Source organism: Anopheles merus, chromosome 3L, assembly GCF_017562075.2.
Source record: "Anopheles merus strain MAF chromosome 3L, AmerM5.1, whole genome shotgun sequence".
In the NCBI taxonomy this organism is placed as follows: domain Eukaryota; kingdom Metazoa; phylum Arthropoda; class Insecta; order Diptera; family Culicidae; genus Anopheles; species Anopheles merus.
In genome coordinates, this window is record NC_054085.1 from 16,375,452 (window position 1) to 16,402,123 (window position 26,672).

Below are 26,672 nucleotides of genomic sequence, written 5' to 3' on the forward strand. Positions count from 1 at the left end.
CCCCAAGGGAGAGCGTGTCCTGGGGTGTGCTTACGGTACACAGGGAGTTACACGGTACACAAGTGTCGGGGCAAGTGGATGACAAATTTGAAGGAAAAATATAAACGGATTCTCCTTAGCCGCGCGCACGATGACAACGATGTGCTGAGCAAACACATGGGACTCCGGGTACGGGTAGTGCTTGGAAGTGAGCGCACTTGAACACTTGTTGAAGGACGGCGAACAGTTGCAAACATATTTTAGTACACGCAATTTAAAGTGTGTGCTTCCCCATTCGCTCAATAAAATATCCAATGAATCTCAGGAACGGGCGTTGGGCTGAGTGATTCGCGAATTGTGTTGAAAAACAGAACTCACACAGATGCTGTTCCGCTGTGCCCGAATGCCCATTGGAACACAGCGACGTTGGATTTTATATTGTCATTATTTTACGATTATTTATCAAACTGTTTGCCTTCCGAGGAGTGTGCTGCGTACACTCGAAGCACACCCTACCCAAAAAATGTGTCATCCGGCACACAGCAGGAACAGCGCGGCGAGGCGGGAAGTCTTCTTTAGCATCCCCCGGGGGAACGGGAGAACGATTCCCTATGGCGCCTTCCACAACCAACGACTCGTGTTGTCATTCGCAAACCTGGCAGGACAAACATACATACGAGGATCTCTGTCCTCATAAACGAGCGGTATGGTTATAAGAGTATTAGCAATTATGATTACCGATTCGCATATCCAACGGGATTGACTTTTCCATCCATCCAGTGTTGACGTCGCCGGGGTCAGCAAAGCCGAGCTGAGGACACACTGAGGACACAAAGGGAGACCCCTTTTGCTTTTTATTTGGTGCCAGATTTTTATTGACACCTCGGTAGCAAAATATCCGTCATAAGGGAGCACAGTTGTCAGGTCGCTCTCTGGCTCTCTCTCTCTCTCTTGGGAGGGAATTCCCTCCTGCCGTGGTAGAAGGACGATTTGGTGTTGTGATGATGAGATTTCAGCATGTTCAGATTCGCATGCAAACATTTGGGTCGATTGGTTGTCAACATTTTATGACCATTATGATTACGAGCAATCGTCCACCGGGTGTTTAAAACGGTCATATAGTGGCCCAAGGGTGTGAGCACTGATTTAAAGGGTTTGGTTGGAGGGAAAACTGTGTTGCATGTACAGGTACTCTGAGTTTACATTTGTTTCTTACATATTTACTAAACGGTTGACCATTTGAGGTAGAATCAACGTCCATCTATCTAGCTTTTCTCAAATTCCTGTTTCGTTTAATGAAATACGCCGTTAACAAAGTCTGGTATGAGGAAATTACATAGTGTAAAATAGAAAGGAATGAAAAGAAAGGGAAAGAGAAACGATACACAAGCAATACAAATTCATAACAAGATAATAACAATGCAAAACTCAGAGCAACAACAATAACATACAGAAACATATGAAAAAAGAACATTAATGCATATCTCTAAAGTATAAACCACTAACAAGTAAACGAATACAATAGATAATAAAGAAACAATACAAAGCTAAGTAAAAACAATGTTTAAGTACCTAATAAAAATAGTGTAAAATAGCTGAACAATGGCTTTTTAGAAACAAGAATAAAATAAGAAAGTAGTCAATAAGAAGATATTTAATTTAGTGAAAGATAAATCAACAAAAATGTAAAAGAGCAGATTGAAATAGAGTGTAAATCACAAAAAAAAACCCGACAACATAAACAGTAGCAGCTGGTAAATAGATTTAACATTATAATCGCTTACAATTTGTTTATGACTGGTATAAGCATGTAAGCTAAATGACCACAACCAATAGCAAGGTGTAGAAAGGACCCGCTGTTGTACAGTCCAATTTATCAATGTCCAGGAGGGATTGAGCAACAAAATTGCGAATGTATGAAAGGGTTAGTATGAAGGGGTTGGAATCACTGAATGTCCGTGCTAATCTCACTTGATCACTGTTGTTGCTCGCGTGCCAATCCCTGGACCAACTCGTTGGACCAACTGGTATCAATTTAAGTTCGGTTTTTATTTTTGAACTAGGGCACTGTCTCTTAACTCGCTAGGGGCCTCAAGTTTAGTGACAAATGTTTCATTCTTATGACTAGCTTAAGTCTCAGAATAGATACTCTTGTTCTGTTGCTGACATGGTCTCAATATCTCTACATATCAGTATCCTTTGTGCGAAGAAATTGGATAAGACGTCAAAAGTAAGATACATGTAACTTTACTCCAAACACTAAAAAGTACTGTTTTTTTCTTGAAAGAATATCTAATTAAAACCATTTTTGCCTTGAGGCAAAACAAAACCAAACTAACTCATCAACGCTCAACATCTCTATCCACCTCCATTTCATTACGAAGCTTATTAGAAGCAAAAATGCTACACATTCCTTCGCCCCTCTGCTTGAAATTGTTTTTCAAATGTGATTTTCGCCTGCCACACATTCTACCTTTTTTCCAAGATCTTGCTACTAGGTCCACCGCTACCACCGGCTTCGAGCTGCAGTGTGGTGTGTTTAATGATACTTTGTAACGCTACCCTTGGACGCGTCTAACTGACATGCCAATCTACACAGCTCCCCAGCAGCAGCAGCAGCAGCATCGTCAGCCTCGCACTATCCCACGCCATATCGTCCGACGGTGGTGGAAAAACTAAAACCCCCAAACCTATACAGCGCATCTGCGCTTCGGTGTCTACTTTCCCATGATTTCTTCATCAGCGGTGCAAAACGGTGTGTATGACAAGTCAAAGATGACACGTGTGTGTGTGTGTGTGTGTGTATATACACTTCGAGTGCGCCCTTTTGCTCCCCACGTTCAACGCAGGGGCAGAGTGGTGAGCCGCATGAGCGAAAACAATCTGTCACCTGTCATCTATCGGAACACGACAGGGAAATGGTACCACTCTGCTCTCCTCCCACCCGCCCCCACAGGAATGCACACAGAGTGGCCCAAGGGGCAATTGCTACAAATGGTCGCTTTTCCGGGCGCACTCCAGGCGGTTGTGTTTGTGGAAAAGTCGTAAAATGTAGCAATGCAATACACAAAGAAACCTCAATAGCTCATTGGCTCAGTAGGCTGTACATTCCACAACGAAACACCTTGGCAACACCGTACACAGCCGGCTGAAGGAGGCCCTACCAAACGGCCGCTTATTGTTTAATTTTCTCGCTCTCGATTGAATTGAAACGAATCGGTATTCGACATCCTTCAAGCTTCATCATCACATCTCCGCCCGTGCAACAGATCGTCTTCTTCTACCGTGCCCCGATGAACTCCGGCCATACATACACACGCGCGAGCTTAGACAATATGTTTCGCAACCCCTTGTATTACGCTACCGCCACGTGGATTCGTTCCGGGCGAAGTTTATTAAACACCAGCGCGCTCTAGCCAAACACAGGCGAGCGTGGCAGCCCGGTGCTGGGTCCGGTGCTGGGTGGAACGAAGGTCTGGCGAAAGGCCAAAACCGGGGAGGCGCTTACCAAGTGGTGTGTTTACAAATAAATTCAAATTAACACACACACGCACCCGTGCCCCTTGGTAGCGCTGACCTTGCCACGTTCGAAACGGTCAGTCTCGAAGAGGCGTGAAAAACGGAAAATGCTTCTCCGGATTTTCGGTGGGGGGTTTTTGGGATGCGTTGCTTTCGCTTTCCCATCGAGGGCGCACCGGTTGAGGGATGCAGAATCGCACTGTCCGTCGGAGCCGATGAGTAGATTGAACATACCCAGGTGCAGGTTAGGTAAATACATCTTCCCAGTACCGTCGCCGATTCCAGGATCCATCCGACCTGGGCCACATTACACACGTTGAAACACATGGGCGTTGTTTTCCTTGTTTCATTCTTCTCCATCTCCCACTGGCTCTGTTTCCCTCTTTCATTGCACGTGTGCGTGTGTGTGTGTGTGTGTGTGTGTGTGTGTGTGGGTGGATTGTGTACAGTTCCCCCCACCCCCCAAAACCGGAACGGAACCTAGGAATTCGTGAATTTTTACGGATGGTCATTGGAAATCGATTCGCTCTGGCATCCGCACTTCGATTCCACATCCCTGCTTCCCGGGGGCCGGGGCTGCGTACGCGTCCAATTGGTTCCGGTTTCGGTTTCGGCACCGGAAAACTCACGTGCGTCAGCAAAAAGTAGCTATGAAGCCCGCCTGCCCTAGCGCGTAGGACTTCTCGTTCCGAATTCTTGCCACGGTTTTCGTTCTGGGTTGTAAGAACGCCAGCCAAGCAAAAGTGCATTGGAGTTCGAGGATTGAAATGCGTTACTTTCGGGTGGAATTTAGTGGAAGCAATGATACGCATTAGGAACATCAGTATCAGCGAGACGAATGGAAGGAAGAGGCGTAATAAAGTTTGAAGAAAGTGCGAAGTGGAAATGTGTAAGGATTTCCATCGTCGAGTATTCTCGTAAAGATGTTTCTTGTCTTGTCTTGACCTCACCATCGCATGTAGATTGGCTGTAGTTTGACTATAAGCTACACCGAAGGTCACAATATGTATTATAACATGTTTAAGAATCTTTGTCTCGGAGGCTACATCGTAAATCGTATCTGCAATCAGACTTTGAACGATTAGGCATCATTACATTACGAGCAACTCCAAGATGCATCGATGGAGTTTAAGAAAGAATAAAGATCAAAATCTGCAGAACCTTTGGACGAAGTTGTGATGGTGTCACACAAATATCCCAAATAACGACTTGCTGTAAGCCACCTTCATAACATTTTTCATTCATATAAAATTACATTGAAATTACTCCATTAACCCAAAGCGTACACGTGCGAACCCTTCGCAACGAGCAACCTGGTCAGAAATGATTGCCTGTGATTCAAGTCAAACCCCCTTATTTCTAGTAAAACAACGACAGAAATCCTTTTTTTAATCGCTGTACAGTCCTGCACCTGTCCATAAAAAAAGCCACGTCCACCAAATGCAACCATACCGTGCCGTATATATTCCCTATGCACCGCCCGCAGCATTGCATGATCCAAGCGCATAACAAACTATCGCATCGAACCTTTCCATCGGGAAGGAAGAAAACAGGGTCCGCGCGATGTCAGAGTGCACCTCGTGAGCACCTATCAATCAACAAATAATTACTTATCAATCATAGACGAGGCCGACACAGACACTAGAGAGAAAGAGAGAGAGAGACAGTGAAAGAGAGTTCGAAGGATCGCACCCGGAGTTGTTTGTTGTTTGTTGCGATTGCGTTTGTTTTTCCCCGTGCGTTGCGTAGCCCAAGGCACAAGCTTAGGGAAAGCTCATGGCCCTCTGTGTGTGTGTTTTTGCCTAGTTTGCCCTTCCATTCCAGCCGAAAACGTTCTGAAAAAAAAACGCAGAAACCTTTCAACAGCAGCGGCGTAAGCTGGGCAAAGCAGGAAACTAATTGCACACAATTAACTTGTCGTCGGTGTCATTTCGGGAAAACAATTCCGGAAGCGAGCTTGAATATAAAAATACACATACACAGCACAGAACGATAGTCGACAGTTTCTGTTCTAGACAGCCCAGCGTTTTACTTTTCAAGACAGTTCCGATTCCGGGCGAGACACATACAAAGGAGAGGGGGGAGGTAGACAGGAAAGAAAAAGGGAGCACAATATAGCACATAAAAGCCCATCGGGGCTAACGTTCCGTTGACATGCAGGTGGGCAACCGGATCGGTTCACGCGGCATATAGCACCACATGAATGGCTGCGCACACATTGATGTTTTGGTCCCCACTCTCCCGGGTTTTGCGGTTTGCTGTGTGTGTGTGGCTGTTCGATGATATACGACGATGGATAACGGCCTGGTCGTCGGATGATATGTTCCGGACGTGACGGCATCAACCTTTTACCACGAGCCAGCACACCCCGGCCAGGCCACCCAGGGAGGGTGGGTTTGGTTTGGTCAGCTGGCCGGGCGGTATTGCGGTATTGCTACCGGGACCAGAGCCTGCGCTGCGGGTCCCGGCCACAAACAGTGTCATGTCTGTCATACTATTGTTGCTACCGTTTTTGTTGTTGTGGCACAGTACAGTGGTCGCCAGAATGGGCGCCAAATTCTAGGGGCAGACAAAACATGATCGCTTATATTAAAGTACAACGGAACGAACTTCTAGTTACACATCTTTAACTACTTCCAGATGAATGGAAGTTCTAGATGCACTCTCTTCATCTTAAAAGGTCAATACTAACACTCCATACATTGTTACAATTTCCCAAGGAATTTTTTATACGCCACAAATAACGCTAAAAATCCCGTCCCGTCCATCAAAACCTTGAAAAGAAATTAATCTTGTTCACAACACACTCACTCAACGTACAATAGTACCTCTGAATTACATGAACACAACCACGCACGCTTCCTTCACATGCCCTGCTGCCACTATTGTGTCGCTCAGTGTGTGGTGTCTCCAGTGTCTGTGCCCCCCTTTTTGCGTTCGGCTCTATCAGTCATTCCGTTCGAGCGCTCTTGTTTGGCAGGTGCCATTGCCGCCTCCTTGCTGCCAGTCCACGGGCTCGGACGAATGAGAAATGGCACCACCGCCTGAAGGGAAACGCGTCGATCATTGAACATCGATGAGCTTCTGGTCTTATTTGTCCGCCCGTCGCCCGTTTCCATGCATCGCGCACACGGCAAGAATGTGTTTTCTGTGCGGTCGTCGTTTGCGTTTATTGCAAAACGTCGAGGCGCAACAACAACAACAGACCGCAACAGACGCAGCCACATACGCAACGCCAACGCCATCTGTCTTTCACATATGTAGCGTCCAAGAAGGGGAACAGTTTTGTTTTCCGCAAAAGAAGAAAATGATTGATTTTCTTCTTCTACAATGAGTCGTTCTTTCTTTTTCATTGTCCTTCTGCTTCTTCAAACAGAGCTCCGTGTTTGTTGGCACGATGGCTGTGCCGTGTGAATTAGCCATCGCCACGCCAAACCGGGGCAAGGAAGGACATCTTTCTCTCGCTCCGCCGACACGCCGCCGAAGGAGACGGTCTTCGCCCGCCAAAGTAGTCCATGAATGATGAACCTCTGTCACGCCATGCCGGACAGCCGACAGAGAGTGGTGGGGAAAACCTCAAACAACTCATCATGTAAGCGCGTACAATGTAGGAGGAAGGTGGTGGTCTTGGTAGGCGCTGCTGTGCAGGTAACCCCACCTCGATTTCGTGACATAGGCCAAGGTAGAGGTTTGTTAGCACGCAATCAACACCTTCGCCACTGTCCTGAAGGATGTAGTGCGCGGGACCCAATACAAAGCGGGACAATACAAAAGCGGCCACGTTTGGACATCCGCGCTAAACACTGTTTTGATTGTCATCGAAATTGTTTGGACAAGAACAGGGAAGGGAAGAACAGTCCTTTCGACACCAGTCGTAATCCATTCCAGTGGTTGCTTTAATGGGTTGTAGTTTGTACGTGTTCCGATTCATTTGGAATCGACACAAATCTAAACCTGGTTAGATAGGGATCATCAGGAAACTCCACAAAAACAACCCTAATTAAAAATGTTTGTTTTTTTTCTCGTTTAAAACGACATTCCGTGTTAAGCTGCAATAGCGATTTATTTTCCCAACGAAGGATCGTGTCGTGTAATGTAATGTAAGTCCAGATTAGATCGGACTTAAAATTCAATGTTTTATTTATTCAACCTTTCTAAAACCAATCTCATACTCAAGTTAACATTCTACAATGATTTAAAACAAACTCAACCCCTAATCGATTGAACCGTCCAACGCAAAAACCCACACTGAAGGCTAACTTTTGCATTTTTGCACAAAAAACCGATTACTGCACCCGACCCCCACCGATTAAAGCGGAGAGTTGTTCCGCAAAGAGTTGTAATGCTCCAAACTTCTCCCAACTTCTGCACCAACAACAGCGTGTGCAAACGCAACAGGTCAACCGTTAGCGCTGACCTTTTCAACGGCAAACCATACGCGAGCATATTAAGCGAGGCAAAGTGGGAGCAAACTTCTTTATGGCCATCGCGCCCTCGTGTTGGGGGGGGGGGCGGTTTCGCTCTCCAATTAGGCCAACGTGCGCGCGCCAAGGGGTTTTTTTTTTTAAAGTGACAACCGGTTTTCGTAAAACCGGCATGATACGATTGCTGCTCGAAAAACTATCATTAGAACGGCACACCACCATTTTGCATCGGCAATTTGCTTGCGCTTATTATGATGTTTAACTTCAACACCTAGAAGCTAATTGACATCTTTACGTTAGAACCACTTAATATAAAGGGCGCTCCGGGGCCTGCCGGATTGTGACCGTGGTTTTCTCACGGTATCATTTCCCCCCCCCCCTCCCAATCGTTTATTTTGTAGCTTTAACACACACACACACGCACCAGCGGGGAAGATTAAAGGTAAAGCTTTATTGTAATTAAATTTTCGCACAATATCAAAACGAAAGCGAACGCGGGCGGCACATTTTAAAGCGCGCATAAAGTGTGGCATCAATCTTTACGAGCGGTACTAATTTTGCTTGACTACACCAATTTCCACACATCGAACAACAGCGCGCCCGCGCACACTACTAAGGCCAGGTCCGGGACAGTGTTCTTCTTTATTAGTATAACGATCATCATCATCAGTTCATCGTGTTCGACATAAATGCGCATAGTTTTGCAGGGTAATTAACCGCGTTACGATGCGTATCGCACAGCGAACCAGGGACCGGCGAAGACAGCACACAGCCCCTGTGTTCTTCGTCCATGCTGCGTGCCCGTACGAACTAGCTCGGGCCAGTTGAAGTGTGACTGCAAAATTTGTACCGACACTTGTGCCTCTTCCGTGACGAAACGAAAGCGACGAGAGTTTCTTAATACAACCAGAAAGGGTGCAAAAGAATACCGTTCAGTGCTTCAGTCCACGGCCAGATTCACAAGAATGCCATAAAAAATCCGCTCCGCATTACCGGTACCCTGGGCCATACCGAAATTCCAACTCCCGAAGGAACCTTCCCCCCTCCCCCCAGACTCGGTAGCATTCCCCTGGGAGTCCTTGCTTTTGTTGCTTTGTTGGAAGGGATTTGGCCTTTGGCGCACAGATAACATTCAAATACGACGCATCTGTCATCATTTAAACGACACTAAACAAACACTGCACCACCTTCTGGGGGAGGCGAATCTCGACCACGCTCTTCGCTCTGCGAGTCCGAGGAGCTGGGGGTGTGGGATGAATGATTGATACGCGATACACGGTGCGTGTCGAACGAACGGGCGGTTGGTTGGTCCTGTGTCCTGTCGGCCCGCGTTTCTGTGCACGTGATAAAGCCTTATCAGGGTACGGCCACCATGCCACCAGACGGCTGCGCTGTCTCCTATCGACAAGTGGCCCCGACAGAATCGCTTGCCTGCAACTGCTTTAATCGTTTTCGCTCGACCCCCTCGGCCGACGGGAATGCGAACGATTTCCACCCCCTGTCCCTCACGCGTCACCACGCACCACGTCAGAGAGCGAGCGGTTTGGGTTGCAGGGAAGGAGAATCGTAGTAACCGATGCGTGGATAACTTTTTACCGACGTCAACAGCAGTAATCGAAGGATGGGAGAGGATCGGCACAGGAGGTAACACAGTACGCAAAGGGGATGAGGATGCGTGCGTGCGAGGCAGTTTACCAGGGGTTGAGCAAAACATGTGCTTGACTTGTTGTTACAGTGCGTGCCGGAAAAGGGGAAACGTATGGTAGGGTGATGAAAAAGGATATCGTGGGTAAGGGAAGGTAGTATCAATTGGCAGAGAGAGAAATAAAAAATATGACTTTTTTAATTTAATATTAAATCAAAAATATATTTCCAACACTTTTCAGGATATGTTATGAAATGCTTCACCAAGTTAACAACTTTCATGTGGAACTTTACACAGAGCTACAGTGAAATTTCCTCAAGATGAATCTTCAAGGGACCGTCAGCTTAGAGAGATATTTATGTTAGAGAAAACTAATGAAGCTGTTGCTATGAATTATTCAAGAAACCACGAAAAAAATCTTACATCTTTTTTTTACCAATATTTGTGTGAAATGTCTCTCAAAATTCATCTACGCCGTCGAATTACATGTGCAACTTAGAGTACATTCGCCTAAGGGAGATATTCATCTTGAAGAGGCATACAAATAATGGAATGTGACAGGACCGTCAAAATGTTAATCCTAAAGAAACAATTAATCTTGAATATACTCCATCTTAGAAAGATTTCACTGTACTTAGTTTTGACAAACTACAGGACTACGCAAAACAATTTTGTCTATGTATATTATAACTCTAGGATGCTGAGCTACAGGATAAAAAATGGAGTTTCCAGGCTTCTTTGCAATCCACAGGGCACACCAAGAGAGAACCACAAGTAAAACTGTTCCTAAACCCATATCGGTTTTGGAACTTATCCTAACCCCAAACCAATGCTGAAACTGTTCTTTAAAACTCATATCGGGCCATACAATGTTCTCGAATCTATGTCGCTTCTTGAACTGAACCTCAATCCATACTATTACTGGAATAAATCTCCAACCCATACTTGCCCAAGAACTGATCTTTTTGCCATAATGACACTGATACTGAGCCCATACCAGCCAAGGAATTGATACCAAAAATATACCATTCCTGGAATGGATTCTGAACTCCAATATTTCTTACTCCAATACCTGAACTCATATTGGTCCTTAAACTGCTTCCTAATTTATCAGTGACAGGTTGTGCGTGACGGGGGCCTTAAAGGTGAAAAAGAGTCAGGGCCCCCTGTATATGGTGAATTAGAGGGAGGGGGGAGGGGTTGGAGGTGCTGAGGGTACCTCTATCACAGGCCAAGGACTTAACGAGACTTCTCTTCCAACTATTATTTATCCAGGACTAAATTCTCAACAAACAACCAAAAAAAGTTATAAAATAATTTTTGTCAACGAAATTGAGAATTTATTAACTTGAGATTACAACGCATTTTGTCGTTCATCAAATAATACGATATGTTGTCTATTTGCCATTGTAACTCAATCTACAATGGAGCACAACATTTGTCAATCACTGTACACCGCATCGACCGAAAATCTGGCCAGAACATCCCGGGGACAGAAATGCTGCGGTCTTATCGACACGAATGCAACCGACCGTGTACACGAAACGCCCGGCCACGGGGGAAAGGCAATTCGTCGCCGGCGCTGGGGTGAAAGAAAAGCGTTCACTGCAAACCCCTGATGCCTTGCCAGCAAAACACACACACACACACACACCGAGAGGGAAGCATGGTAAATCTGTTTCAGACCTGTGCACCGCACGATAAACCATTCATCCCCGGTGGTACCCGGGCCCGATCCGGCCGCACTAATCCCACGGCATCCGAAAAACACCCCTCTACCAGGCGGCCGAGCAAGAAAAACCAAACCCTACGCAACCCCTCATCAGCATCACAACCAAAGGGCCACCAGCCACTTGTGTGTGCAACACAACGAAGAAAAAAAAGCGAAGGGGCGACGACCCGGTATTTTACGATCGTTTGAAAAATGTTTCATCTTCCGCATGAGAGACATCTTGCCGTCCCCTGGCAGAGCCACCGTCGAAACACGGACATGGACGCTCCGGGACCGCTTCCTGATTCGATTATTCTACCAGAAATTGCGGAAAAATTAGCGGCTGATTTAGTTTTAGTTTAGTGTTGTGTGTGTCCCCGGGTACAGTTTGGGGTGGTCGTTCCCTTTTTCTTGCAGCAGCGGCATGTTCGATGTTCGCCTGTCCTGCAGCATCAATTTTCCGACCGAGCGGGGTGCCACAGCAGCAAAAGGTGCCAATTGAGAGGGGAAACTATACGAAATAGAGCACGAAAGAGAGCGAGAGAGAGAGAGAGAGAGAGAGAGAGAGAGAGCGAAAGAGCGAGCGAGAGCACAGATCGCAGCGCATGGCATCCTTTGTGGCTGTCTCAGCGTTGTTTTGTAAGCGCTGTCGAATTTATGATTATTATTATGATTAGTTCCATTAGCCGGTGGGCCTATCATTACCCTCGGCTCGCTTCACGGGGGCACTTCTACAAATGCAACCCAACTACAAAAAAGGTGCCGAAAAACATATCATAATTGATAATTTCAGCCTCTCTCGTTTTGTTGCCAACACACACACACACACACACATATCGAACCGACAGAACCGAATTCCCGCGCGATGGTAAACCAACCTCGCCTACTATGCTAATTAACTTCCGACATGCAAAGTGCACCCTGACATGCAGCGCACAACGAAAGCTCGAACGTGAAGTGGGGATTCTCGGCCATCCCTGGCCATCGCTGGAATTGGGATGGATGAAGACATAACCACACACTTCACGCTACGCTGTTCGCACGTGATCATTCGAATTCCGGAACATTATTTCACCACAATTCGGACACATGTTTTCCGGCCCTTCTTCCCTCCATTCCGTGGACCGGTTTCCACCGTGGTTCTGTCGTTTTTCTTTTTTTTTTTCAAGCGTGTTTCGAACCCGGTAATCGATGTCATCATGCCGGAGCGTTCATTAATTAGGTAAGCCTTCAGGTAGCCGACGGGAGGGACAGGCGCGAGCATTAAAACTTAATCGACGTACAGAATGGACCACCAGCAGCTGAAAAAGGGATCGACGAAAAAAAAACAAAACAAAACGTGGAAAAGATTCCTTTTTCTTTCTTGCTTTCACACGCTTACCTCAAATGGCGCGCCACTTGCCCACTTTGCAGAGGGCTTAGAAATTAATTAACCTAGAATTAGGCGGCAAACTTCCATCTACTCGCAACTTGCCAGATTTTTCAGCCATCAACAATGCCAACAGTAGAAGCAAAAATCACAGAATAATCGAGTTTTTCGGAGGGAGTTGCGCTTCATTGTTTAACACCTCCAAGTGCAAACAAATCCTTCCAAGTGCTGTGATGCGGGGTCGGGGGGATCGGCAAGTGAAAGTGAAGTTAGCGAATCGTTTCTTTCCCGCTGAGACGGTTGGATGCTATTAGTTGTCGTTATTATTTTCATTTATTACTTCTCGCTTCACCACTCCACATCATGACGCCCAGCTTTACATAATTGTTTTCGTGTTTTTTTATGATTTTTTTGTCATCTTTTCTTTCTTTTCATTTGTTTTTTTTTTTTTTTCATTGTTGCTTTACTTTTCTACTGTACTGCGCTGTGTATGTGTGTGTTTTGTTTGATTTCTTCCTAACTTTACTCTGCTTGTCCTTAAACAAATAATAACACAATTGGGTTGTTGTTGTTGTTGACGCTTCATCTCATCTCCTGATGCGATTTCTTACTTTCCTGTTGTTGATGTGTATTTTTTTGTTCATCTTATGTTCATTCATTTTTGTTTTTCATCTTTTTACTTTTTATCATTCAAAAACAACTTGCCTTACTTCTCGTTTTTCTCTCTCTCTCTAAGTTAGACTCTCTACAACACTACCGCCACCTCACCACGACCTGCCTGCGGCGGGAATATGATTTTGTTTCTTTGTTGTTTTTTAATGTTATTTACGCGTTTTATGCGTTTGTTTTTGTGTCTGTGTATGTGTTTATTTTCAAGATGCCCATATTTGTTTACTTACTTTCACTCTCTCGAACCACTTTACTTGTTCGCTAAAATTGTTAATTTTACAACTCACTAAGCACAATTCGAGAAGACGCTCGGAGGGTTTTTGATGGTGTGTTACCGCTCCGGGAATATGCTTCTCTGTTTTTTTTTTACTATTTTAACCATGTTTTTGTTTTGCTGTTTCACTGCAATTCCCATTCAATTTGAGCTTCATTTATCGGGCTTCTTGAAGCTTTCCTGTTTTTTTGGGGCTCGAGTTTCTATTTACATGCCAGCGCTTCTTCTTGCCCTCGCTCACGCTATTTACACACTCACTCACTTCTCCGGATCGGTCCGTACGACGAACACCGATACCGAAGGGGGTTGCACCTGATTTTTCGCGACAGTTTTACCACTCGCACTCGGATTGGTGGGTTATGCCTAAAACTTATAACATTCACCTTCGCCAGATCGCCGGAATCCTCGGCTCGAATGTAAGGACGAAGCCTCGAGAAGCAAAGCTTACAGCCACCGCTCGAACTATATCTTGTTCATTGTTTTTTTTTTACATTAATCTCCCATCTACATTTGCCATTTTTGCTGAACCCATTCTACTAAACTTCTGTGCAGCTAACATTCATACTAATCCGAACCCACTGGGGGCGCGTGCACTACCAGCCACCCCGCCCCTCTTCTAAACATAATTCTTCATAATTCATAATCGATTAACTAGGAATTAGGTAATATACATACACACGGGCGCTAATGATGAAGGGCTTGGAAAGCATAAATGTGTGGCCTCTGCCCCTCCTCCAAAACCAAAGCGCCAAAATGCCAAAATGGTTAGGGTAGAGGGGATTGGAACGTTGTAATTATAAAACAAAACGAAAAATGCTGACCATCCACAGCACCGTCCAGCAAATAATTTAATTTACCGTACCTTACTCACGAAAACAAAACACTATTTAACACTACAAAACAACAATTGCTTCTCGATCCCCGCTGTTTGCCGGTTGGAACAGTTCTTACAAACAGATAAATATCTTACGAGCCGTGTACGAGTCCCTGTCAACTGCCACCAGGATATGATCGGGTGGAGGGGAACAGCCTGACCCTTTTTGGCTCTAGAGCCTGCCTAGATTGTGTTGCTGTGTGTCGTCATATAATGCTGGAATTCTGTGTGTCTGTGTTGATTATTGTGATTGCTGCTGCCTTGCGCTTTTAATACTGATCGGTTGATAGTTCCTGAAGCGGGGATGGTGGATGGTGGATCCTTCCTCCCCCCCCCCCCCCTGTGATTTACTATTGTCAAAATTGCTTCCAGACATTGCCTGCATACCCACACACCACGACTGCCCTGCTCGTGTCCCTGTGGCATTCATTCCCTCATCTTCCCATGGCATTGCAACGACTTGGTGGTGGTTACGTCATCTTTCAGTAATTTGCCCTCCACCAGACCTGGACTTTGGACCAATTTGATTTACGAGTGCTTCGGGTCGGTTTGACATTTTGTAATAAGCAAACAGCTCGAAGCGAACCCAGCTCACTGCTGGCGCCATACATGCGTCAGCGAACGAAATTAAACATTACACCGTGTGTATGTGAGTCACCGAAATTGAAACTGTGGCGCCTGGCCAATGGTTGTCCAAATGCACAACCAAGCGCAACAAGTGAAATGCACGCCTCGGAGCCTCTCATTATGCACGCCTAACCGGGCGTTTGTCAACGAGCTCTGGCGACCATTCGCCCAAGTCCCAAGACAGTGCGTGCCGGTTGGTGTAAACAAACGCGCGCCAAAAGGTCACGGCACACGCTTTCGGCGTGTCTGGGAGTGCAAAATACAAACCACACATTGCAACGCCAAAGGAAGAAGCGGAAGAAACCCCCTGCAGAACTTTACTTTCCCCTTTACAGTCCCTCGTCACGTCTCGCACGACGACACTCTGCCCTTGGGTGTCCGTTTGGGTCGCTACAAAATAAATTAAAACTCTTCCTGCTCCCGATCCGCAAGATAACAACCGTGATAAGATGCTGCCGCTAGCAGGACCTGCTGTGCTTGGGAGGAACGGGAATGCTGCTGGTGAGCGCTCCTATTCCCCAACCGCACTTACCACACCAGGCCCTCGCTCTGCATGTTCTGCGACTCGGAGAAGTTGCCGGACGTCAGGAACTCCACTGGACTGCCACCGCCGCCGCCGCCGGGCCGGGAGGGTGCATGTGGACCGCCGCCACCGCCGCCACCTCCACCACCACCACCACCGCCACCACCACCAACACCTCCGCCCATCATCCCGTCCGGTCCGTGTCCTTGCTGGGGTCCACCCGGTCCGCCCGGTCCGCCCATAAACCCGCCGGGGCCACCGCCCGGCCCACCGGGACCACCGGGTCCGCCGAGCATTCCACCGGGGCCACCGTCCGGACCGGCCATGCCGAAGTCGCCTACCATTGGGATCGGGTGATCCATGGGTCCTCCTGCATCGGTGAAAAGCCTGTCATTAACACCGCACTGTTATTTGCAACCGAAACGTGGGGGAGGGGGCGTGAGGAAGGAAGAAGGGGGAAGATTTTTTGCACACTTACCGGGACCGCCGAACGGCATCGGGCCTGCGCCCGGGTGTCCACCGAAGAATGGCGCGTCGTGCGGATGGAACGGGGGCCCACCGTACCCGAAGTCGAACTTACCGTCCGCGGCAAAGTACGGGAAGCCGGGCTCGTCCAGCCCGCCCGGGGACAGGTTCATCGGGAAGCCGCGCATCTTCCGGGCGCCGCCGAAGAATGGACCGCGGCCCATGCTGGTCAGCTGCTTCAGCCGTCGCTCCTTGGAGCGTTTGTTCTGAAACCAAACCTGCGGGAGGGAAAACGAGAAGCGAGTTCCTATTAATTCTGAGCTGTTCAATCGGTGCTCGGGTCATCGAGGAGTATAATAATCGCATTAGGATCACATTTTGTTGTGCAGTGACACTATGTGACAGGTGGCCGGTAAACATCTCAATACCGAATGCCAGTATCATTGCCGACTGTAAAGTGCGATAGTGTTTAAGGGTTTAAATGGCCGCTTAACGATTAATTTACGCTAAGGAGCTTACCACGATCAATGGCAAGTGTCGGCATGTTTTATATCGCTTATAGGTTGTTTCTGTCAGTCTCTTCCACCCATTTTATGTTCGTTCTACATTCCCTACCTCTACAAGTCACAACTCGTACTGGCATAATGATCCCTTGCTAAACTGTTGCCGACAAAAATACCACCTCTGATGAGTTCTATGTAAAAGCTACTTCATGTAGGCAATATTCTAGATTAGTACATGTTTAGTCTCTTTCAAACATTGTCTTTTTGAGATGGAGAAGAAACCGTAAGTAGAAGAAGAAGAATTTTTAATGTACAAAAATGAAAAAAATACTGCTTCATTGGAGTGCTCGTAGTAATTTAAATCAATATATCATTTTTAGAAGCATCTTTAAATTTTACTCTGTATTTTGCTAAAATGGAGTAATTTCTCCTGCATTTGCAACAGCATTTATCCTAAATTTCACAGATATATCTTTGGAACAATGCTCTTAAATTGCAAATAACAACCTTTTTAATTGCTATCGCGACAATAGATTTAACTTAGATTCGAACGTGCGACTTACGCTGTGACGGCCCCGAACAAATGCCACGACACCATCGGCTCCACTCATTATCATTGAGCTGTTACCGCCAATAAAAGCTCTCGTGCGATCATCTTATCAAATTATCATTCCACGCCACACTGTCCAATTGAAGCCCTGCTGTTTGAACACTACTCGTATCCCCCCCCGCCCTCGGGTTTCGTAATTCACACAAAAATATGTGACAAATATTAACTACAATCATTATGACACACACACACACATGCTCATTCTGCTTGTACAATTCACGCTTATGTTCTCTCGCCCGCAACCTTCTTCTTTGTCATTGTGTCCTCTCATGTTCAGATATTTTCATACATGTTTTGGCCCAAACGACCTTCTCACCCGATCGATATGGACATTATCACATCATGACTCGTAATCTACTGTCGCCCGAATCGATCGAATCCGTTTTGGCGGGCGGTCGGAATTGCAAGCACCGAACCGATCGTACGTTCTCCCCCGGCCCAAGCCCCGGCAAGGGATTAGTGCCGGCTCTTGTCAAGCAGAGAATAAAATTAGCATAACAAAAAACCGGTGACAACAATGCCGCTGACGCTGCCGCGCGTCGACCGAGCCCCGGTGCGGTTCGAGTACCCCGCGACTGGAACTAATTTTTAACGACTCCTTTTTCCGGCTCCGGGCTGCAGAAGCAGGCTGGGGACTGGGAGACTTTTTGTGGCCGCTACAGAATGGGATGGTGAGACTTGTGAGAACGATGCCGCCTTTACGCCGTGCAAGCACATATGGGAGAGACACACAAACCTTACCGGCGCACTAAATGTCCACCGGCTGACCGATCAATAAAAAATCTCAAAGAGTCAATAAAAATCGGGAAAACGGTCCCCGTGCCGACCGACCCCTCCTCGGTGTGCACTCCCGTTGTGCCGAAGAAGCCGTCCTGGTCGCCGCATTGTCACCCGCGTGTCATAATGAGGGAACTGATGCGGCGACGAACGATGATGATGATGATGATGATCTTCTGACGGAACCCCGGCGCGGCCAACGCGAATGTCCACGAGTCGAGTGAATAAAATCAATGAAATGATGACTTTCCAATGGTTTACGGCACCGGCGTGCAAGCGGCAAGCGGGGGCCACCTTTAACGGGCGCGTTTTATTTGCCGCGGCCGGGTCTTTTTTTTGCCTCCGAGCGGCGGCTTTTGCCGCTTGCTCGCCACACCCTGCCGAACTGCCGTGTTGGAGGCTTCCCGTTGCCGCTAATGCCGCTAAATGTTGCCGCCACTGCTGCTGCTGCTGCTGCCGCTGCTGCTAGGGGACTGCCGATGCTGCTGTTGTCGATTATTATTAACATCATCGAAAACATAAGCACCCCCCCGGGGGGAAATTGGACGTTTTGTTCGGCACAACACGACACAGCATTCACCACCGGCACTGACACACACGGACGTGATTTTGCGCTTTCGCTTCGATGATCGAGGCTGTGGTGAAAGAGACTTCGGCCTTTTAACACAACATTCTGGATGATTTGTCCCGCCGGACGGAGAAGACGGAACATCAGAACGGCTTTTGGGACGCGTGTTTATGTGACTATGTGTGTGTGTGTGTGTTCGTTTTGGGTTGTTTATTATTTATGACTCCACGGTCGGCGCACCGGTCAGTTTCGGTCATCAAAAAGCTTAAGATGCTCTCGGACGGTACACGTCCGCGCGATCAAACATAATTTTATGTCTGGAAGAATGTATTTTATTTCTGTGTTTTACGATCGTCATTTTTTTTTTTCGTCATTTCTGTGGCTTGGACTTCAGGAAGAAACTAACCGATTTTCAACCACTAATCACCCCGTTTTGCGATAAAAATTAGGCTCATTCCATTCATAACGTTCTAGCCAGCGCAGCGCTGGTCTATCGATCGTGTTCGGGGAAACGATTCACCTGGCCCGTCACATGAGAACAGGTCCCGAAATGGGTTGGAAACGATTTGCTCAAAAAACGGCCACAATTTAACCAATCTTCCGGAAGATTTATAGCCCCTAGACATGAGCAATTCCGAGTATCTCCAATATCTTTTCTTCCGGTTTCTGCCGCAGCATCTCAGCGTTGCATTAGTCACAGAAGAGTTCTACCGCGAACGAAGATCATCAAACGACAATTTGGAGTCATCACCTCGTGGTAAATTTCAAACACCCAATATAACCAAGCCAAAAGCTCTCCAGAAAAACGTGGAAGTGATCGCACAGCGAAGCCACAGCTACCTCACAACCGCACCGCGAACAACAACTGGTGGCCACAACTGGTGGCCAAAACATGCAACACATGCTGTGTTTGAACCGTTCCTTCATGCTCTCCGATCACCCTCCGTCTTCCGCAATTCCTCCCGTCCACACCGTCTTGAAGCGAAACATACACACAAATCACCCCGTCATCGTTCATCGGCTGTCTATCGGCAACCGGGCCTTACAGCTATCCGTCACCTCCGAAAGGAAACATCAACTCCGCACCGTGGCTGCCGGACATCATAAAACCTTGAAGTCGCTGTGTGTGTGTGCGCGCCGAGAATGGCCCAAACGGCACTGCATGCTAAACCACAACCACATTCAACCCCCGAGTTGGATGACTTTTCGTGTACGCGGAGGTTTCGGTACGCCCCGGGAGATCACCGGTAGGTTGCGCCCATCGGAAAACAGGCAAAAAAAAAGCAGGGCAAGAATTGGTTACGCCACAAGGCGCGAGAGCCACGACCTGGACGGAGTAACGCCATTACGGCCTAGCAGCAGTAGGTAGCGAGCCGAATTGTGTCCCGGTTGCTCGTGAGGATGATGCGGACAAGCTCCACATATCAACCGCCCGGAACTCTGAAGTTCGATTTGAATGCTCCGCGTGTCCGAGTGTTACCCACTCCTCCAGAAGGTGAATCTGCCGCCATCGCCGGACCAAGAATCTTGTTTTTTTTTCTAGCTGCCAACATGAGCTTGCAAAAAAAAAGAGGAAACCGTGGGGGCAAAACAGAAATACACTTCTTTTTTGCCCTCATTTCCCCGTCTCGCTTTATTTCTTCTAGCCCTCTAGCCTCGCTGTAAGCCGCCTTTTGACTTCTTGACTCTTATCGAACGATCTGTTACGCTTCGGACGCGCTACACCCCGGGGTCGGCACAGTGTTCTCTCCAATGCCCCGGGCACCCGGGCGTATCTTGGCGGGATCTTGGATATCGTTCGACGCTACAAATGCCATGACTTCAACACCTTTCAATCGAATGATTGTGATTGCGTTCGGGAAACACGTCTCTGCTTCACACGACGCACACACATACTGGTGGAAGCAAATGTCATAGCAAAGCTCTCTCTCTCTCTCTTTCCCGTCCTCTCCTGATTCTTCCAGTTCTTCCAGTGTGTCCAATCCACTGCGGACGACTCAATGCAGCACAACTCGCGCGATGGAGACTCCCGCTGGTTTCTCAAGGTTGGAAAATGAAGCGCAGCCCGTAATGATGGGCAAATGGTGATAACAATTTCCCAACCATCCTCCCAACCCGTTTTTTACACTCCAGCATTTACGGATAGGAGCGTGGGAGCTTCAGATGAGGGCGTGAAAAGAAGAGACACCATATCGGATGGGGCTTAATTCAGTTTAAAACTCACGTTCACCGTTTCGTCGGCAGACATAAATATAGAATTGAAGGCAACACTAATTGAATGTAAAAATGCAACTAAGGTGCTGTGCTGCATACAACTAGTAACTTTATCTGACAAGACACACGTACACAATCACACATCAAGTGCACATTCGCAGTAATGCATTCTCAAAGCTATAAATTATAGACAATCGTAACTCTCTTACGCATCGAATGCTAATTAGAACGTTTATCACATTATCTCTGCGCTTTACACCGTGTTATCACTCGAGCGAAACTGACAGTATGTGAGTGAGTGTGATTTACACTTAATTGCCTATGTTCACTATCACTTAGCGCCAGGTTGTTGTTTTTTTTTCTTTTTAATTAATGACAGCATTTCATGGACTTTTAGTCAGGCTGTGAGTAATAGTATGTAGATTATGGTTTGTGTTGAGGTAAAGCTACACTTATTTAATTTGCGTTTGTTTCTTCCATAGATTGAATTATTTTCAGGGCTAAAAATTATCATAACTTTGCCTACAAACGTAACAATACATTTAAAAAACAGACCTCAAAATTGAATTGAATGATTGATTGTTGTTTGGGCTTTTGTTTTTGGCCTCCGAGCTTTCCCAGAAGATGTTGTGCCCTAATTAATTTGCAAACCTAACGTTTCTTTTTCTCTCTTCTACCAATAAATCACTTCCAGCAAAAGGCCAAAAAGGATTGTTTTCTTTGCATTTCTTACTGGCGCTTACCTTCTGCAAAAGGTTTGCCCCACTGCTTAAAGACCCATCGCGGTTGAGTAAAAAAAAGTGGAGCAATCATCCGGCAACTCGGCCGCGAATCGATTCTGAACCATTTCGCCCCCGTTTTGCACATACACACACACAATGGAAAGCATAAACGATCGAACGATGCAACGGCGTGTAATCCCTTGCAGGCAAAGCACTTCCCCGAAAGCCCAACCGAGCCGAAGCAACTTTGACCCCGTGAGCGCTAACCTTTTGCCGCTTTCTAACTGCGAATGATCGCGAGGTTGCGCGAGGAGCGATCGCCGTAAAGTGGAGTGCAATTGCCGCTCGGCCTGCCCCGAGCTAACGGCTGTTTTTGTAGCCCCTTTTTGCTTTAGGCCACTCGTTTACTGGAACGATCTGCAGTGTGGACCAGCAGAAGCAGCAGCAGCAGCAGCAGCGGCGCAAACCAGTCCCCACTTGGAGGCGTTGGGTAAGCCTTGGAGGGTTGGATTTTATGATCCTTTCGCTCTGCATCGCCGCATCGCTGCCTTGAATTATTACACGTTTTGTTCTGCGATGGTCCGAGATGGCTTACGGCCCACAGTTTACGAGTGAAGAAATCCCGAAAATAAAAAGCTTTTCGTACTCTACGCGGTAGTTTGTTCGGAATATCTTTCAAGAGGTACAGTCTCATTGCCACTGCAACGGTGCACGAGATGTCTCACTAAGTTTATTGCACAGTTTACACTGTCCCAGCAAACCCGCCGCAAACCAGAACGTATAACAAGACACGGGTGCCTGTTGTTCTACGTCAGTGTCAGCACTTTCAAACGAACCACTCTCCAAATCCAATGGTCCCCGCGGAAAGAATTATTGCTCCACAAATCCTTGACATATTTGTGAGCGTGCAGCGGCAGTCCAGCGGGAGTGAAATTTTTGCATGTCTAATGATGATTTAAAGCACGGCTCAGGTCACCGACCGTCCGTGTGTGCCCCGCTCAGCCCTTGGCACTACACGACCGAAACTGTGCACAACGCGAAAGCGTAAAACTCACATTATTTTGACAGGCTATAATAACGATCGATAAATTATGTGTCGTTGGTTTCGTCCGCGAGGGTCTCGTCCTCGGCGGTAGCTGCCCTTCCGGCGCGGATGAAGGGAATCCGTCCGTCAGTTGTCGTCGACCGGCGGGCTCTAACCCTTTGCTCGCTTTGATCCTGCCGGGCAATGTCCCTGGCCTCCGGGGGGAAGACTGAGGACTGAGTGGACGAGGAAGGGAGTCCATTTTCCCGAGGCTTTAGTCTAATCAAAATCATGTTAAAGAGCGAGCGAGAGCCCGCTGGATGACTGGACTGACGGATGATACGGTGAAGCCACTTTCTATTTCACAGTTCAATTCGTTCGTGCTCATCTGTGCACGGAACTAAACGACCAGTTTTTTACCGGACGGGGACACTAAGCTCGCAATCGAAACGAACACCACACACTCAAAAAAACCGTGCCCGTCACACTAACACACGAGAGAGTCCCGGATCACTCACAGCTCGCGGTTGAGAAACACGGTTTTTGGAGAACAGAAGAGCGCCAACAAAAAAAAACATCGAATGGAACGAAACCCAGACGAACAGTGACATGTGTCGGGCACGCCCTTCACCGCTGACCCAGCAGGATACCAGAGGGTCGGGCAAGCCTGCAGCGGCAGCAACAGCAAGACCCTCTCAAAGCCCCGCGGGCTGTTGTTGAGCATAAGGCACCGTGAGCGGGGGAATTCTCCCACTTTTTTTTTTGTTGTTTTGCTTTGCCGCACACCGTACCGAGCGTGGATCGTTTGTAACACCTGTCAAAAATGTTAACTATGAGATACTGACGCGAGAAGCTGCGAAACGATACACGATGCGCCGTGGACACACACGCGGCATAGCTGCGGGATTTCGCCGTTCCGAACAGCGGCAAAGCACACCAACCAAACCAACCAAACAGTCGTGACCAGGGCAGAAGGGATAGCACGGTGAGAACCACCCTTCTCTCAGCGGTCAGCATTTCCCATATTCCCTGCACGCTGTTCGGGAGATGCCAGGTTCGGGATGCCATACTGTGGTAAAGGGTTTTTTTTTGCGTTCGAACTAAAGGATTGAAAGGCTACAGCAACAGCTCATATTTCTTGGCAAAATTCCTGACGTCAGAATTTATGACAACAAATCTGCGTTAAACGAGCATCGGTAGAGACGGGGGTGTGCGGAACAGCGACAGTACAGCAACAAAAAACCACAAAAATGCCCCTAAACGGATTGGTCATTAGAAACAAGGCTGCGGATGTGTTACTTTGTGCTACACGTCCTGGGATGTTAATAAAAAAAACACACACACACAATCACGGGAACACTCACAAGCGTTAAAGTTCTTCCGAGAAATAGTTGAGTGCGTTACATTCAGAGCTACACTGCAAAGTAGGTGGAAAGTTCAAATATATAGGGCCTTCGAAATGATTCATTAGGGATTTTTTGTTCCAGTAGAATATGTTGCACAACTTGTTTTTCCACGAAAATATTAAAGGATTTCTAACAAATTGTCTAATGTTGATTCTAACTAAAGTATGTAAACTGGATAACTAATATCCTAATAACTAATAATTCGCCGGAGAACTAATCCGCCCGGAGTCGGAGTTATCCGGAGTCGTTATGAGTCGTCTGAAGTCCTCCAGAGTCGTCCAGAGTCGTCCGGAATCGTCCGGAGTTGCTCGGAGTTTTTCGGAGTCAGAGCCGTCCGGGGTCAATCGGAGTCAACCTGAATCGGAATTGGTAGGAATCAACTGGAACCTGGTTATGTTTTTTGGCTTTCCCGTAGCGCGTTTACTTCGTTTTCAGGTATTTGGTTCAAAGGCCCACTTCGACCTACCTATTGGAGTGGGTTCCAAAGTTATCGGAGTCGGTTCGGAGTCGACTCCAGATTTTAACCAATTTTACCCATCACTAGCCCAAAGCCTCATAAGTAGTTTAGGACAGTAAAAATAGGCTATATCCCTAAGTCAATTAAAAAAACCAAAATATAAGGAAAGACTCAAAAAGCACACTAAAATGTTAACATTATGTTTATTTTGAAGCACAAAACCTCTATTCAAAACGCATCCTTCCATCTTCACAACCACCGCTGCAACAATTGATCGATTATTGTTTCGAAAAACCCCTTCAGTTGTCTCGCTGTTGTCTACACCATGAACAAAATGATACATTAAGCCACGGACCAACCAGCAGCCCGCGCGAATCGTCCGTGCCCGTCGTCGCTCAAAATTCACGAACTGAATGAATAATTGCATATCTTCTCCCACCGTCCCACCCTCCATCTTCCCACTTTCCTCAGCTCCCCAACCCAACTGTGTGACTGTGTGCGCGCCCACCGATTATGATGTAAACATCGTCCATCGTTCTGCTGGGCGCACCCAAAATGGGCCACGGCAACGGCTAGCCGATTCGCCTCGCGTGGAAAGCGTGGAAGCTGCCTCCATTGCATCACGGTGCAACTTCTATATAATTATATCCTTCCGTACAATCGGCTGATGCTGCTGCCGTTACTGCTGATGCTGCTGCTGCTGCTGCTGCCGACGGTACTGCCCAAGAAGAAAAGGGCGTGAACGATCAAGGACCTAGAGCATCACGGAGCGAACCACCGAGGACCGAGCAAAATGATGAGGCACAAGAGGCGACCAGGGCCACATCAAACACAAAAGAAGCAGCAAAAAAAAGGCACAGAGCGAGCGAGATAAAATCGCAAGAAATGGAAGAAAATCCATCCCTCAGTGAGAGCTCGTCTGTCGTCTGTACGCTGCACATAAACACAACACGAGAAGCCTTCCTTTCCCGCACACGGAAACCACCTGAGACGGTTGAGACGGTCGAAGTCGCTCCGATCTTGCTAGCGGTGGATAAAATTGTCCCCCAACCCGTTGCTTGCATGATTTTGCACCACAAACGAAGAGCTGAACTCTGAGCACAAGCGGGGAAGGGTTGGCGCATAGCCCACCTTCAATATCCTTCTTGCCGGTTGCACGAAACGGCGAACACGATTTTGGTTGGAAAAATCGAACCGCAGGGAAAAGGGGGAAATATAAAAAAGAAAGAAAAGCTTGATAGAAGTACGTTCAAGCGTGAAATTATATACGATAAGATTCTACCACAGCGCGGGGAAGCGAAGACGAAGCAACAGAAACAAGCCCGTGCAAGCGACGGAAGGAAGCGCACCGGGGAAAGAAGATAATCGAAAGACGAAAGACCGAAAAAAGGGGGATGGATGAAATAAAATCTCCTCACCAACACGGCCTCTCTTTCTCCCTCCGCGAGCTCACAGTTTGGCCAAATAACGCCACAGCGAAAAACACAGGCGAAATGCGAATGAATGAACGAACAAAATGGTTCCCTGGTTCGCGTGCAATCGTGATGCACTTTTGCGGCTAAGCGCACCAACCATACTACACAACATAATCGGCCCACGGATATGCCCACGGTCTCTCCAGCTTCAGCGTGTGTTGTACTACTATAAATAAAATCAGCTATCATAATATACCACAACGCGAAGGCACCGCATCGCTTACCATCCTCTGCTCCGTGGCAGCGTGAGAAACTGAATGAAAACCGGTCCAATTGCGGGCCAAACGGAGAAGAAGCACAAAAAAACGGTACAGAGAGTAGCACAGATCGAACGAAAGCGATCGAGGCGTAGCCCCGTAGCCTACCGCAATAAGTTTGGGCAGTAAATTTCTCATTACGGCGTGAAACAGCCCGGTAATAGTACACCAGTGGTTGGAAAGCCCGTGCTAGCCGCCTCTAATGACAGCCGCACTAGTCAAAAGTGTCACTCGGTAAGTGGAAAGTCAACCGCCAAAAGGCTACCGACCAAAGGCACACAGAGAAACAGATTAGCCGGCCATCCTCAAACAGTGGCTGCGTGCCAGTGGGACTTGTTGCACCTTCTTCTCCTTCAAAAAAAAAAAACAGTGGCCCGCAGTGCTGATCACGTCCGATCGTGATCCGAGAGCGGATCACATTTCAGCCGCCTGACACTGCTTTTCGGCTTACGCGGCACACACCGGAGTCGTGTGTCGTGTGTTTCGGGGTAGCGGTTAGTTGTCGCCCGAAAAAAAGCCAAATGTGTCAAGTGATTTGTCATCGCACCCGGGTGCAGCCTTTTCCTTGTCCTCTTTCGTT

At 47.4% G+C, this 26,672-nt stretch overlaps 1 protein-coding gene across 1 annotated transcript in view; it reads right to left on the bottom strand.

Moving 5' to 3' along the window:
* Positions 1 to 13,085: 13,085 nt before the first annotated feature.
* The window catches only part of LOC121599348 (LIM/homeobox protein Lhx1), a 36,391-nt gene continuing 22,804 nt past the window's right edge, over positions 13,086 to 26,672 (bottom strand). Inside the window, exons 5-6 of the mRNA XM_041927083.1 lie at positions 16,093 to 16,357; positions 13,086 to 15,984 (exon numbers count right to left, since the gene is read on the bottom strand). Of these exons, the coding sequence (XP_041783017.1) occupies positions 15,620 to 15,984; positions 16,093 to 16,357 (630 nt within the window). The 3' untranslated portion in view covers positions 13,086 to 15,619. The remainder of the gene's footprint in view (positions 15,985 to 16,092; positions 16,358 to 26,672) is intronic.